This window comes from Beta vulgaris, chromosome 6 (genome assembly GCF_026745355.1).
Source record: "Beta vulgaris subsp. vulgaris cultivar EL10 chromosome 6, EL10.2, whole genome shotgun sequence".
Lineage (NCBI taxonomy): Eukaryota > Viridiplantae > Streptophyta > Magnoliopsida > Caryophyllales > Amaranthaceae > Beta > Beta vulgaris.
Window position 1 is genome coordinate 49,937,376 of NC_079207.1, and position 13,788 is coordinate 49,951,163.

The 13,788-nt window shown below is 36.3% G+C and overlaps 1 protein-coding gene across 1 annotated transcript; it reads right to left on the reverse strand.

The window, feature by feature from the left end:
• Positions 1 to 358: 358 nt before the first annotated feature.
• On the reverse strand, positions 359 to 2,189 carry LOC104897030 (60S ribosomal protein L6). Its single transcript, XM_010683840.4, has 4 exons — positions 1,842 to 2,189; positions 1,644 to 1,750; positions 799 to 980; positions 359 to 705 (listed from the first exon to the last, which is right to left on the reverse strand). Exons 1-4 carry the CDS (start codon positions 2,087 to 2,089, stop codon positions 550 to 552), a joined length of 693 nt encoding a protein of 230 aa, XP_010682142.3. The 5' UTR covers positions 2,090 to 2,189; the 3' UTR covers positions 359 to 549.
• Between the last annotated feature and the right edge of the window lie 11,599 nt (positions 2,190 to 13,788).

Below are 13,788 nucleotides of genomic sequence, written 5' to 3' on the forward strand. Positions count from 1 at the left end.
CACATCATCAAAATAAACACAGATCAATTATGAACCATGATCTGCCACAAACACCATTTTTAGATGCCTTAATTGCACTATGTCATTCGCAAAGAGCTAGTGTGGAGGCAAAAACTCTATCCTATAAAAAAGGACGTAATATAGTTTTCCCAATAGTCGAAAATAGTTCTGGCAAGAATGGAAATTACTCAACTAACAAACAGAAGCAATGCCACATTGTATCCCGTCCTCCTTACTTTCCTCCTCTTCTCCCGTATATCCATTCTCACCCACTTTTCTAGTAAAAAACCAAACAAAGTAAAACCATTTTACAATTGATTTTCACTTGAAAAAAAAAAAAGTTCATCCAACCACCAAAGACAATGAATAGTCACAATTTGTATTTATAAAAAAGCAAGTCAACAAAAGGACATAATCACTGCATCTAACAAAATTTGAAGGCTTCCATACAAGTCTAATATCACATAAAAGTTCGTAAACATATCAGGAAAAGAAAACAGCTTCAATAAGAAGGTAGCAAAATCTTAAGTAAATCTCTAGTTAACTCCTCTAAAAGATAAGCTCGTGAGGTTTCATGCCTGACTTCAATGAAAACCTTGCTGCCAAATAGGCCTTCAACTCAGGAACAGCTGCAATGTTCTTAGTTAAAGGAGCATCAACTGTCTTTTGAGCATCTTTCTTCTCTGATGGAAGCTCATTCTTCGCCTATAATTTAATATGTGATTCCAATGGTGAGAAGATTAAAAATGGAAAAAATCGAACTGAAATAACAGTACAAGAAACCGAAGAAGATCTCACCTCCTTCTCTGCCTCAAAAAATTCTCCTTCTCCCTTCTTTTTCTTCTGTTCACCTTGCTTTGCGAAGAATTTGTCATCAATGTTTGACACATCCACTCCAGAAATATCAACTTTAGTAGAGGTACCAATTACATATGCTTGATTGACACGTCTAAGAGGAACGCCATTAATCTTAAAGGGACCTATGTATAACAACGGAAATAGCTGTTAAGTAGAGCTTATCAAAGCATAATTATTGATAAGACATGTACACGCATAACCCAAGTCTACTGCCAAAAGATCAATGAATAACAGATTAAGAAACCATAAGATAGCTATAAAACCATCGTATAATGCTAGAGCTCTCCCTCTATGTAGCTTTTGCTAAAAAGCAAGCAATTTCTCAAAGCCATGATAATAATTTGCCACTCCAAAAAGAATACATAATCCTCAATCCATCCAAGAAAGTAATGCATCATAGACCAATCATTTCATATAGAAAATGCATACATAGTGCTCGAATTCCATAGTCATACCACAAAGCAAAAAACATAACATCACGAATTAGGCACAAGTACATAAAAGTGGCTAAAGCTAGCTTCCTGTTTGCTTAACTCCTACATAATGCCATAACAAGTTTCAGTTCTAACTTGTAACCTATTACGAGTGAAGATTAAACCCAATTATTCAAATATGAAATCAGAAATGACATACAGATAAAACTCGATAATAAACAATTTCAATGATCCTAGCTTTTACGGGTTCAACAAAACATCGACATTTTAATTCCATAAAAACACAAACAATAATGGATTCACTAAAAGATCGAAATTTCAATAACAAATGAATGAAAAAACAAAACTAACCAGTAATTAGAAGTAACCCAGATGAGAGTTGCTTCAAAAACACAACTCGTTTTCCCTTAAACCTCCCAGCTAATACAATCAACACTGTCCCAGGTGTGATACTTGCCCTGCACATTTTCCAATAAAATAAAAATTATTACTCAAAAAAAACAAAAAAAAAAAAATTCACTCTAAAAAAAAAAGTAAAAATGAGAAAACCTGAGCTTGGTGGGTTTGGGTTTGCGCTTGTTGATCAACGGCTTCTTGATGTCATCGGCTGGGTAGAACTTAGACGGCTTCTCGGCTTGAGCGGGAGACGCAGACTTAGGTGGGTGGGTTGGGAAAACGCCGCCATTTTTGGCTTTGATAGCCCAAAGACCTCTCTTGTGGTACATCTTTGATCTGCTGAACTTTCCAATACCCTTAACAAGATCTGGGTTTCTGCTAACTTTCCTTGGTTTCACCATTGTTACTGACGGCTGCTGTTGTTGCTGCTTCTCCTTCTTCTTCCTCTGGTGTGTAGGGTTGTGTATGAAATGAGCGGAGAGCAGATTAAACCCTAGAAATTTGAGTTCCTTTTATTGTTGGATGAAAGGTTTTCGGAATGATGTCAAGCCCGTTGTTTGCGATTAATTGAATTGGCCTTCATCCACGGCCCAATGTTGAAAATTGGAATATTTGGAAGGGTTAGTGAACACTACTTAGTCATTGCCTCATTGGTAGGGCTATTTCGTGGGTTGGGCTAGTGTGGCTTCGGATAAACCGCAAATATACAGCATAACATTTTTCCAAAATGAACTGCATCATACTTTTTTCCAAACCAACTCACATCACACAATGTGAAATGATTTTGTATAGCAGTTTGCAGTTTAATCATTTTTTTATCTTCGATATTTGAGCTTTGTAATTTAAGAATAAAGATATTTGGATTTTGGGTTTTTCTATATGATTCTCATAAGAAATTGAATTTTCATGTGGGCCTAAAATATAGGACTTTCGCGGGTCAAAAACGGATCGGGCCAAAAAAAATAGACTAAAAAGTCGTTGTTGGCTTGGCTAAAGCCAAAAAAAATCGGGTCGGGCCGGGTCCGATCGCGGGCCAAAAAAATCTGTCCAAAAACAGGCCGGGCCAAAATGATCACTTCTACCTTGTCGTTTATCTAGTCTTTCAAGATTCCATTAGTTTTTGTTTAAAGCCACGAAACTGCCATGACAATTGAAAACCACCTTCAATACCCAAAACCGCCGCAACCACCATCTGTGAACCACCAGACCACCCATATCTCAAATCACCACGAAACCAAAACCACCATCCCTATATCATGACAACCACCTCCAGAACCCAGATAAATTACAACAACCACCATAATCATGCCCTTTGCTCCTTCATTGGATTTTCACGTGGTGTGGGAGTTATGAGTAGGGGTGATAATGAGCCTAACAAGCTCACGAGCAGCTCGGGCTCGCTCGGTCAAAGCTCAGCTCGAGCTCAGCTCGAGACTTAAACGAGCCGAGCCGAGCTACGCAAAGCTCGGCTTGTAAACCTCATGAATAGCTCGATTATTATTTTATACTAATAAAATATTTTATATTAAGAATATTTTATATTAAAAAATATTTAATATTAAAAAATTATATATTTATATTAAAAATTATATTAAGTATTTCTTTTAAGATATTAACTAAGGTATATAATTATGGGCGTTAATGAGCCAGGGTGGCTCGCAAAATATTCGAGCTCGGTTCGGTCAAAGTTCGGTCAAAGCTCGGCTCAAGAGAGCTCGATTCGAGTTCGAGATCGGCTCGAGACCCTAACAAGTTGAGCCTGAGCTACCTTAACTTCGGCTCGAAAGCTCGTGAATAGGCTCGATATTATTTAAATTACTAAAATTATTTCATTAGTGTTAACTATATATAGGATAAAATAATTAATAACTATGGAAAAAAATAGTAGTCTTAGGCTCTAAACTCTAAAGCCAAAGTTTATATGTTTGATAAATTAGAGGAACACTTGAAAAAAAAAGTAAAACAAACCTTCAAAGAAAAAAAAAACAAAAACAATAATAAAAAAATATGATGAGAAAAACATGATATAGCCATATACTTAAATTGCATACTTCTTAATCATGTGATTGATACTTGAACATGATACTTCTTAATTATGTGATTGTAAAGTCTATGGCTGAAATTGCAGTTGTATCAATCATGTTATCTGCCGACTTCAGCTTGAAAGCAAACATAGCTACCTCGTTGTTAAAAGACAACAGCATGCTGAAATTTCACTATTTTAGCTATCCCACATCGGTGGGTTTAGCAAAGATGTGTATCAAATGCTCTCTAAATTAAAGCTTTGAGTTAGAAATTCTTCACATCTTGCCTACTAGTTCTTTGGGATATGCAATTAACAAGAGTTTGGATATAGGGGCTTCAAACAACTAAATGTTTGGGCCTTATGAAATCTGACCTTATAGTATTGACTTTAGTTGAACTTCGAGCTTTTTGAGCCAAACGAGCTCGAGTTGAACTGTAAGTTTTGGACTCGAGCTCACGAGCCGAGCTCGAGCCGCAAATTCTAATCACGGACTCGGCTCCCTCAAGCTCGGCGAGCTCACGAGTCGAGCCGAGCTCATAAAAAGTAACGAGCTCGAGCCGAGCCCAATGCTATTTGAGCTCGGCTCGCTCGATAAGCACCCCTAGTTATGAGGGTGGGTGGGTTGGGTTTTTTAGTGTGGTGGGGTTCTTGAGGGTGGGCGGGTTGGGTTTTCTAGGGTGGTGGGGTTTTTTTTATGGCGGTGGGTGGTTTTCGAGGGTTGTCGGGTTGCGCGAAAGGTTTGCTCGAGAGGTGTGCTGGGTTTTTTTTAGGGTGGTGGGCTTTTTCAAGGGTTGTTGGGCTAGGCGAGAGGGTTGGCGAAGAGGTGGGTGGGTTGAGTTTTCAAGGCTAAGCGAGATGCAAGGAGGTGGCGCTGGTGGTTTGAGGGTGTTGGTGGGTTTTCATGTGGGTGAGGTCGAGTTTCCAAGGCTAGGTGAGATGTGATGAGGTGGCGGTGGTGTTTGAGGTTGTTGGTCAAGATAGGGAGGAGGAAAAGAGAGAAAAATTCACGTTTGTTGGTCATTAATCAGGATCAAGGGTACCATGTGGCTACTAATTGCACCTAGTGGCCTGGCACCATGTGGAACTCCCAAAAGGAGGGGGTAAAGCGTAGAAAACTAAATTCGATAGGGACACCGTGTAGAAAAACCATTGTTTTTAAATATTTCGGACTATGGCAAAGTTTTTGTAAAGTTACTACGACCTTTGTTGTTGCTGTAAAATAGTTTATTAGCTAGAAATTGTTGGAAAAGTATCTCACAAATGACGAAAATTTGTGGTGGAAAGTTCTTGAAAACTCGTACATAGTTCATCTACATAGTTCATCTAAAATTAGTTTTGTGGTTTACGATTCATTTTGATTTTACAAAGATTCAAACCCAACTCGAACTGTAAACCACGGTTTGCTTAAATCACAATCCAACCCAAAAATTTTGAAACCGGAAATCAACTTCGACCCGAAATAATAGGTTATGTTGTGGTTTGGCCAGGTTCTAGACTACTCCAGACCATACTCTGAACAACCCCAGCCATTGAATTAGTAGTGGGATTGTTAAATGTCACCCTACTATCTCCAACCATCACCATTTAGATGCTAACTTGCACATATTATAGTTCCCTCATTCCATATTAATTTCAATATTTCCCTTCTTTGAAATTTCAAATTAATTGTAACATTATTTTTTAACATTACCTAAGATTAGAGCTAATTGAGTTTAACTCGGCTCGGCCAGAAAAATTTATGAGTTGGGCCATTTTTTAGCTCGGTTTTCAAGTCGTACTCGAAATTATAATTTGGGACGGTTTATTAACAACTGAAAAATGATTTATCTCGATCAAATTTTGACCCAGCCTGATTTTGGCTCGAAAAGCCCATCATTTTTGGCCCAATAAAGCGGGTTTCGGGCACAAATATGGACCCGAAATTTGGCACGACCAACCCAATAAGTGGGCGATTTTTTTTTTAGGCTGCCCGACTCGCCATTTGATCACCTCTACCTAATATATATTGTTTATGCTTTATCTTTCTCTTATCACATGTGTTTCTCTATATAACTATCTCTATAAACTCCTCTCCACATGCTTCCTCAAAAAGTTTGTCGAGTCTACATTATTATTGTTAAAAGAAGATTTAGAGGGGTTTTTAACTTATATTTACCGACTTAAACTTATCTTTATTCAATTTCACTTGTTTTTTTAGAACTTAACTAACTATTACTCAACTTAACTTAATTCTCTTGAACTTAACTTGTTTTTTTACTTAACTATAACTTATTTTTCCTAAATTTAACTTACTGTTTATTAAATTATTGACTTATTTTACTGAACGTATATTTAAATGAACTTATATGTCTTGAACTTAACTTATCTTTGTTGAACTAGATTTGAATACCAACAACTAGAGTTGGGCATGGGTCGGATCGGGCTTGTTCACGGGCTCGACCCGCAGACTTGGGGCAATGGCGGGCCGAGATAGGCCCGAGCCTATGAGTGGTGGGATTTGTTGGGCCGAGGTTGAAATTTTCAGATTTTGTCCACAATCCAGGCCCACGGATCTGGCCCGTGTTTTATGTTATTTTTTGGATTATTAGCAGTTTTAGACTAAAAAGTAAAGAGAAGTGGTGTTTTTCGCGGGCCACAGAAGCGGACTCGAGCCAGACCAGGCTTGAAATAAAATTTCTTTAACATGGCAGGCCCACAGCCCACGTAGAGGACAATGGGTCGGGCCAAAATCGTGTCGGGCCGGCCCATTCCTACCTCTACCAAAAACATAATCCTTCTTTTAAAACCTTTTAAACTAAAAAACTTTTAACAATGTACTTTTCTTAGGGGAAAAGTAACTAGCATTAACTCAAAGACAAGTTGTCCATGAGTATATATGGCGCCACCTCCATACGAGAATGGTTTTCTCAAATTTGCCTCAAATGGCACTAGCTTAGCTAAGTGATGAGCTACAAAGTTGCCATCACATAAAACATGCGACAAAACAATGTAAGAAAATGAAATACATGAAGATAAAATATTATGAAGGATATTATCAAGATCCGAGAGGAAAAAAGCATTTCTAGTTGCGACTCGATGAATCACAACCTGACAATCTAATTCTTTGATCACTTTCTTGAGCCCAAATCGTTAACCCAAGTGCATCGCCATGGCAATGACTGCAAGCCCAGCCCAACCATCTATCGTCAAAGAAGCATGAACGTTAAGCTTAACCATACTTGCTGGAGGGGATTGCCAAACTCTTGAGTTGCCTAGAATTTTCGGTAGAAGATGGCAATAAATAAGTGAAGCATACTTACCATGCTCATGAACCAATCAATCAATCTACATATGCCATCAAAACTGAGTTTGGAGTTGATTTACTTTTAAAAACCATCTTATTATGTTCACTCCAAATACACCATGCTAGAAAAGCATCCTTTGTAACCATTTATTTCTCTAATTTCTGCCTAACAATTAAATCACACATAGAGTAGTTCAAGGCCAAGTCACACATAGCCTCGCAACCATAATCTCTCCATAGCATAGTAAATCATGGGCAACATAAAATAGCGAGGGTTTCAATTTCACTGGAACCACAGCCCCATGGGCATAGTACTATGTCCTCAATAAGGTAAGGGCACTATGAGAGGAAACGAGTAGGGAGTGAATTTGTGCACAAACGCCATAAGAAATGTTGCACTTTGGGGTTAGCTTTAATTCCCCAAATGTCCACCTAAGCATTATGGAAGTTTTCAAGATTCTCACCTTTCCCGGGCATATAGGTTGTTTTAACATAATAACAATCATTTTTTGAAAAGGTTGAAGTTCTTCATCATTAGGAGCAGTATTTACTAAAGGGGATAACAAGGATGTAGTGGGTGTTACACTCGCTAAAATTTTCTTAAGCCGAATCCACATATCACTCCATATCATGAATCAATCAAATTACTTACCAAATTAATACCATAATGCTTGTCACTAGTAATGAAGCGTCCACTCCACTTTCATCGGCCACCCAATGAGACTTCCATATTCATACCATTCCCTACACATCAAATGATTCCTTCTTTAACTATTGCTTTCGAACTCCAAATGGTTTTCCGTGAGTAACTACATGAATACCCAACAACGACATCAACTCACGATGGGGAAGTATTTGGTTTTCATGACACACCCAAACAGAGAATTGGGCTCACGAATTAGCCTCCAAGCTTGGCGACTTAGAAGCGCGTCAGTACAAACTGCAAGGTCCTTGAACCCCATCCCTCTAAAACATTTCAAACCACTGATAGAGTCCTAGTTTATCCAATGCATTTTCAGTTGAGACTCATAACTCCCCAAGAACTTATCCATAGCCGAGTGGATACGTTGAATAATCAACTCTGGAAACTTGTAGACACACATGAGATATTTTGGGATGGCTTGGATGACACACTTAAGAAGAATCTTTTTCCCGTCTCTTGACAAAAGTTTTTTCTTCCAACCTTGGAGTTTCTTCCAATTTTTACCAAGGAGAGAGTCAAAGGTAACTTTCTTCGATTCTCCAGCAATAGAAGAGACACCACGGTATTTCTGATGCTTGTCAACATGTCACATCTTCTGAACACCCATTAGAGATTCTCTTTGTTCAATACTGACCCATTTGTTGAACGAGACTTCTAGCTTCTCATAATGAATTTTCTGTCTGAATGCTTATTCATGTTTGTTGAGAATATCGACTATTACGTCACATTCATGTCGGGTAGCTTATGTAAAAAGGAGATTGTCATCAACAAAAAGAAGGGGGAGATTTCTTGATCGCCACGACTGGCTTTATCATTATGGTTCAGTTTCTCCTAAACTTTATTCTTATATCATTTTTAAGAAGGCATCAATAATCAAAATAAATAAAATACGTAGAGACGGGATCATCTTGATGGAATCCAATATCAGGAGTTACAGAGCCCACAAACTCCTCCATGGATTTTGAAAGATTAAGAAATAGTAGATACACAATCCATAATTATGTTCACCCAACGACTATCAAATCCCATAGTTAGAAGTAGCTTCCTCATAAAATCCTGTTCTACTATGTCGTAGGCTTTACTCATGCCAAGTTCCATTGCAATAGTACCATGGCGACTTCGTTGTTTGCGTTTCATAGAGTGAAAAATCTTCATATCAATAAGAGCATTATATGTGATTAGACAACCTAGAAGAAAAACACTATTATTTTTTGTGACAATATCAAGAATATATTCTCTCAACCTAATCACAATAGCTTCTAGAACCAGCTTGTAGAGGACATTATAGAGGAGGATAGGACGAGACTTAGCTTAGCTGCACAATACGCTCATTTACTTTACGGATCAGGACAACATTGGTTCTATTAGTATAGCTAGGAGAAGATATACCATGAAGAGTTTTGCTAACATAAAAATAACATCATCACAAATAATATCCCAAAACTGATGGAAAAAATAGCATGCATACCATCAAGTCAGGAGCTTTACGAGGGTGCAATTGATGCTAGGATTGTGATGCTTTTGTTTAATTGGTGCTACAATATGTGACCTAGTAGGATTAATGCATTTTAGTTGTAATCTTAATCATTGTTGTCCTACTAATCACAATTATCTAGCAAGTAAATAAGATTACTAAAAAAATTAACTAATTATTTTCATAATTAATTTCGATTTATATTTCGTAATTATCGAGGATGTCTAAGGACATATTCCTTCGAATTAGAGGAATATCCTCATCATTGACCAACTCCCTTTTACAAGTAGTTAATCTCCTTCATTAAGCCTAAATCATAGTTTCAATCCACTTGGCAAAGGTGATTTTGCATAATCATATGTATTAAATAGAAGGTTCCTAAGCAGCCTTGTATTAATTTCCTTCAATAAAATCCACTCACCATCATATGAAACCATCTTTCTAATTTTGTAAATTTTTGTCAACAAAAATCCCACCCAACCTAATGCAAAAAATGATAATATAATTAGGGTAAATATATTTTCTTGCACTTTCCATTATAATTCTGCAAAACATGAACATAAAACCTAGTAATTCAAAAAAAAAAAATCATTGCAAATGCCCCATTTTTTAATTAATTTAATGTATATTATGCTTCAACAAGAATCCAATGTTAGCCAATAAACAACTAATTTCAATTTACCCCTTGTAAATTTCACAATTTCCAACCTTAATTCTACTTTAATTTAACAATTAAGCTTTAAAGAGAAGTCAAAAATTGACATATGGATTATGGTATTACCTTAGGTAACACCCCGATAATTTTCTCTTTTTCAAAATATCTTTTCGATATAAAACTTAGAGAATCATAGCACTATCACCTGTGTGATAAGATATCGACTTATTCAGAATTTTGCAGCGAAAAACATAAAAAGTAACTTTATATATAAAACTTAGTCAACTACAAAGTCAACTCCAAAAGTCAAACCACTAAGGTCAAAGTCAAACTTAAAACCAAAACCAACTACGAAAAATATGAACTCAATGTATGATAAGTAGACTACACAAGCTCTCCATCCAATCATGTACCCAATGATGCATCATCTTCAAACATGTAGATGGACAATGCATTATTGGATCAACAAATAAAAATTGAAAATAAAATCTTTAAACATAATAATATTAAGTTTTTTTGTCCCAAACCACCTTAACTTTGTGCCACTTTGCGAGAAACTACCTTAAGTAAACGAAATTGTCCAAAACTACCTTAAATAGAAAAACAATTGTTGACTACTACCTAAATGGTTTAAAGGGGAGTTGACTGTGGTTTCCAATTCAATGATAACGACGTGTTGGGCACGTGACCCGTTTTTTTGCCATTTTTCATCCACTTCCCTCACTTCCCTCCATTCCCTCATTTCGGTGCTAATGGTGGTGGTAGGGTATGGGTGGGGCAATTGTTGGTTGTGGATTTTCAATTCGAGATTTGGGTTTTCGAGTAGTGGCAACTGGGTTGGGCGGTTTGTGGGTTACGGTGGGTGGTCGTATGGGTTGTACAGTTGGTGGATGTATATGGATGTGGCTTGTGGTGGGTACTCGTATTGGTGGTTGTGGGTCGCGGTGGGTGGTTGTAGTGGTTGTGTCGAGTGTTTGTGTTGGATGCTCATATTGGTGATTGCGGGTTGCACTAGGTGGCTTTGGGTTGCAAATGGTGGTCCTAGTGGTTGTGGCGAGCAATGGTAGGTGCTTGTATTTGGTAGTTGTGGCTAGGCAAAGGTGACGACATTGGGTGGTGATGAGTGGTGGTCACAAAGAGGAGAAACAAAAAATGACAAAAATTCGACTCACGTGTTTGGCACGTGACTATTATTGACCAAAAAACCATGGTCAATTGGTTGGAAAACCATTTGGGTATTGGTCAATAATGGTTTTATGGATTTCAGGTAGTTTTGGACAATTTCATTAAGGTAGTTTCTCGCAAAGTGGCAAAAAGTTAAGGTGGTTTAGGACAAAAAATCCTAATATTAAAATAAATCTTTAAAAATATAAGCTTTGCATTGAAAATAACTTGAGGAGGAAGAAATTAACCAAAGCAAGAAGAGGAGGGAGGAAGGAACGACGGTAGACGATGGCGTGCAGCAGCCGACAGGGAGGTGCCGAAGAGGAAGAGAGAGAAAAAGAAAATAGAGGAGAAAAGAATGAGGGGGACGAAAATATGGGAGGAAGGAGGAGAGAGAAAATAATTGTTTAGGAAAAGTTTGGGGTTTATGGAGGTTTATATAGGTGTCCCCTCGTGGGCTTAGGAAAAGGTGATTGGGCTCAAATAGAGTTTAATGATTAATGAAATTAGTGTTTGGATCCTCATACCCAACTAGGAGTCTTTTTCTTAATCCGAATAGTGTTTGGTTCCTCATACCCAATTAGAAATCCTTTTCTAAATCCAAAGAGTATTTTAAGCTTTTCAAATATTTTTCAAAGCATGCCTAAACAAAATATTTTAACTTCTTTAAATCATCAAAATAATTCCTTTGGCTTTCAAATAGTCAACTTTTAAAGAAATGAATCATTTAAATACTAAAATATACTTAAATATAAATAACTATATATTAAAATATATTTATAAAATTCATAAATTTACGGGGGATTACAACACCTCATATTCCTTGATTTGGTCCCCTCAAGTGATTGAGAGTGATGCAGATGCAACTTATTGATCCCCGTAATTGTCCTCTTGCTGCGAAAGTCGAAATAAAAGAGGAGAGCAAGGAGCTTGATGTTCTAGATTTTTGGGTGAAGTGGAGGAGAGAGAGTAAAAGAATCTCTGTAAAACAAATCAAAGATGAGTTGTAGAGAGATTGTTGAGATGAGATTCAAGATAAGAATGTGAAAAGTTAGAACATCCTTATTCATGAGTGAAATTCAGATTGTCATATCAGTCTTTAATATTTGGGCCTTAATCATGAGTGAGAAAACGATAATGGCACGATTGAGTTTGTTCTAGGGCATGGAACGAGTGAAATGGTGATCAGGCGTGGGTACTCAGAAAGCCTGATCCGCTCAACTTAGTTTTTTTGGAACTCCAAAACGACGAGTTTTGGAAGAAATTGTGCAAGTCAACAACAAAAATATGAAAAAATTGGTACTTCGACCCGGACATCAAAGCCTATACCGTGCTGCCACTTGGCGGCCTCTAGTAGGAAAGAGGAATTGTGACATTTGCAAATATTGAAATGGGTATATTTTAAAAAATACAAAGCAAAAAATAAAAACAAAAACAAAAATATCATGGCTATATTTTTTCGAACTCTATAAATAGAGACCCGTTTATCAATATTTTGGACACATTTTTTTCATCTTTTTTTACTAATTTGCTTCTAATTTTTTTTATTTTATATAAAAAAATATTTTATTTTCAATTTTTATTTGTTGAGAAATTATCATAATTATGGAAGTTTAAAGTAATACTGCTTAAAAAAATTATCACATTAATATTGGTTATAAATTAATATATATTATAAATAATATTGTAAAATGATAGTTGGGTGATACTCCCTCAACTTTTATTTATTTGCTACATTTTGGTTTACACAAGAATTTAGGAGATGTCATTTTCATTTTTTTAGTGTACTTTTTGACCCCTTTAGCATTAAATAGGGTGGGAAAAGAGGAAAAAGTAGTACTTTTTGGTGGAAAAAGAGGAGAAACAAATATAATAATATTACTTTTTGGTGGGACAAGTCTCCTAATAAGGAAATGTAGCAAATAAAAAAAAACAATCCTTTTTGGAAAATGTAGCAAATAAATAAAAGCAGAGGGAGTAAGAGAGAAAAAGTAATTGAATAAGATAAAAAAAATAAGAGAGAAAAAGCGAAAAAAAAAGTAAATGGGATGATCTTTTTTCTTGTTCATAGTTAAGGGGGATGATTAGGAAAGATTGCAGGGTGATACCTTTTAGAGAGAGAAAGTTAAAAATGTTGTGGGATGATATTTTCTAAAAATCATGAACAATGGTGCTTTTAAGGAAATGGAATGGTGGAGTAGGAAAGAGAAAATAGGGAGAGATAGTGGGAAGGGGGAGGGGGATTATCTTAATCCTTTGTGTGGATCTCCTCTCGTCAGGTTTTTGGTTGAAGCACAAGTTAAGTGATAATTTTAGTAAGTTACCTAAATACAAGTTAAGGTGGTAAAACATTAAACAAGTTACTTTTAAAGGGGTAAAAATAAAAATAATCCCAAAAGAATAGCTATAAGCAAAGAAAGGTTTGATGAATCAACCATGTTCTAAATTGTTAGTTTTGTATCATAAGAAAATTTAGCTTCCATCACAAGCCCCCCCAAAAAACCCATCGAGGAATGGAAGTAAAAAGAAAAGAGCCGTCCAGAAAATGAATCTTCTCCAAAATCTTATCATAGCATTTTTTCAATTATTTGATTATTGAGTCTTACTACAGTGTAAATTTTCATAGTTTAAAAAAGAATGTGCTATCTATACATTTCTAACATTTGATGTTACAGAAACAGTATATAGTCTAACAATTAGATAATACCTTAATACAATTACTTCAATTTGAGATCAAGAAATTAAAAAAAGCTGGGCATCGGAACATCATCTTTCCTATATCTCATACCAAGACA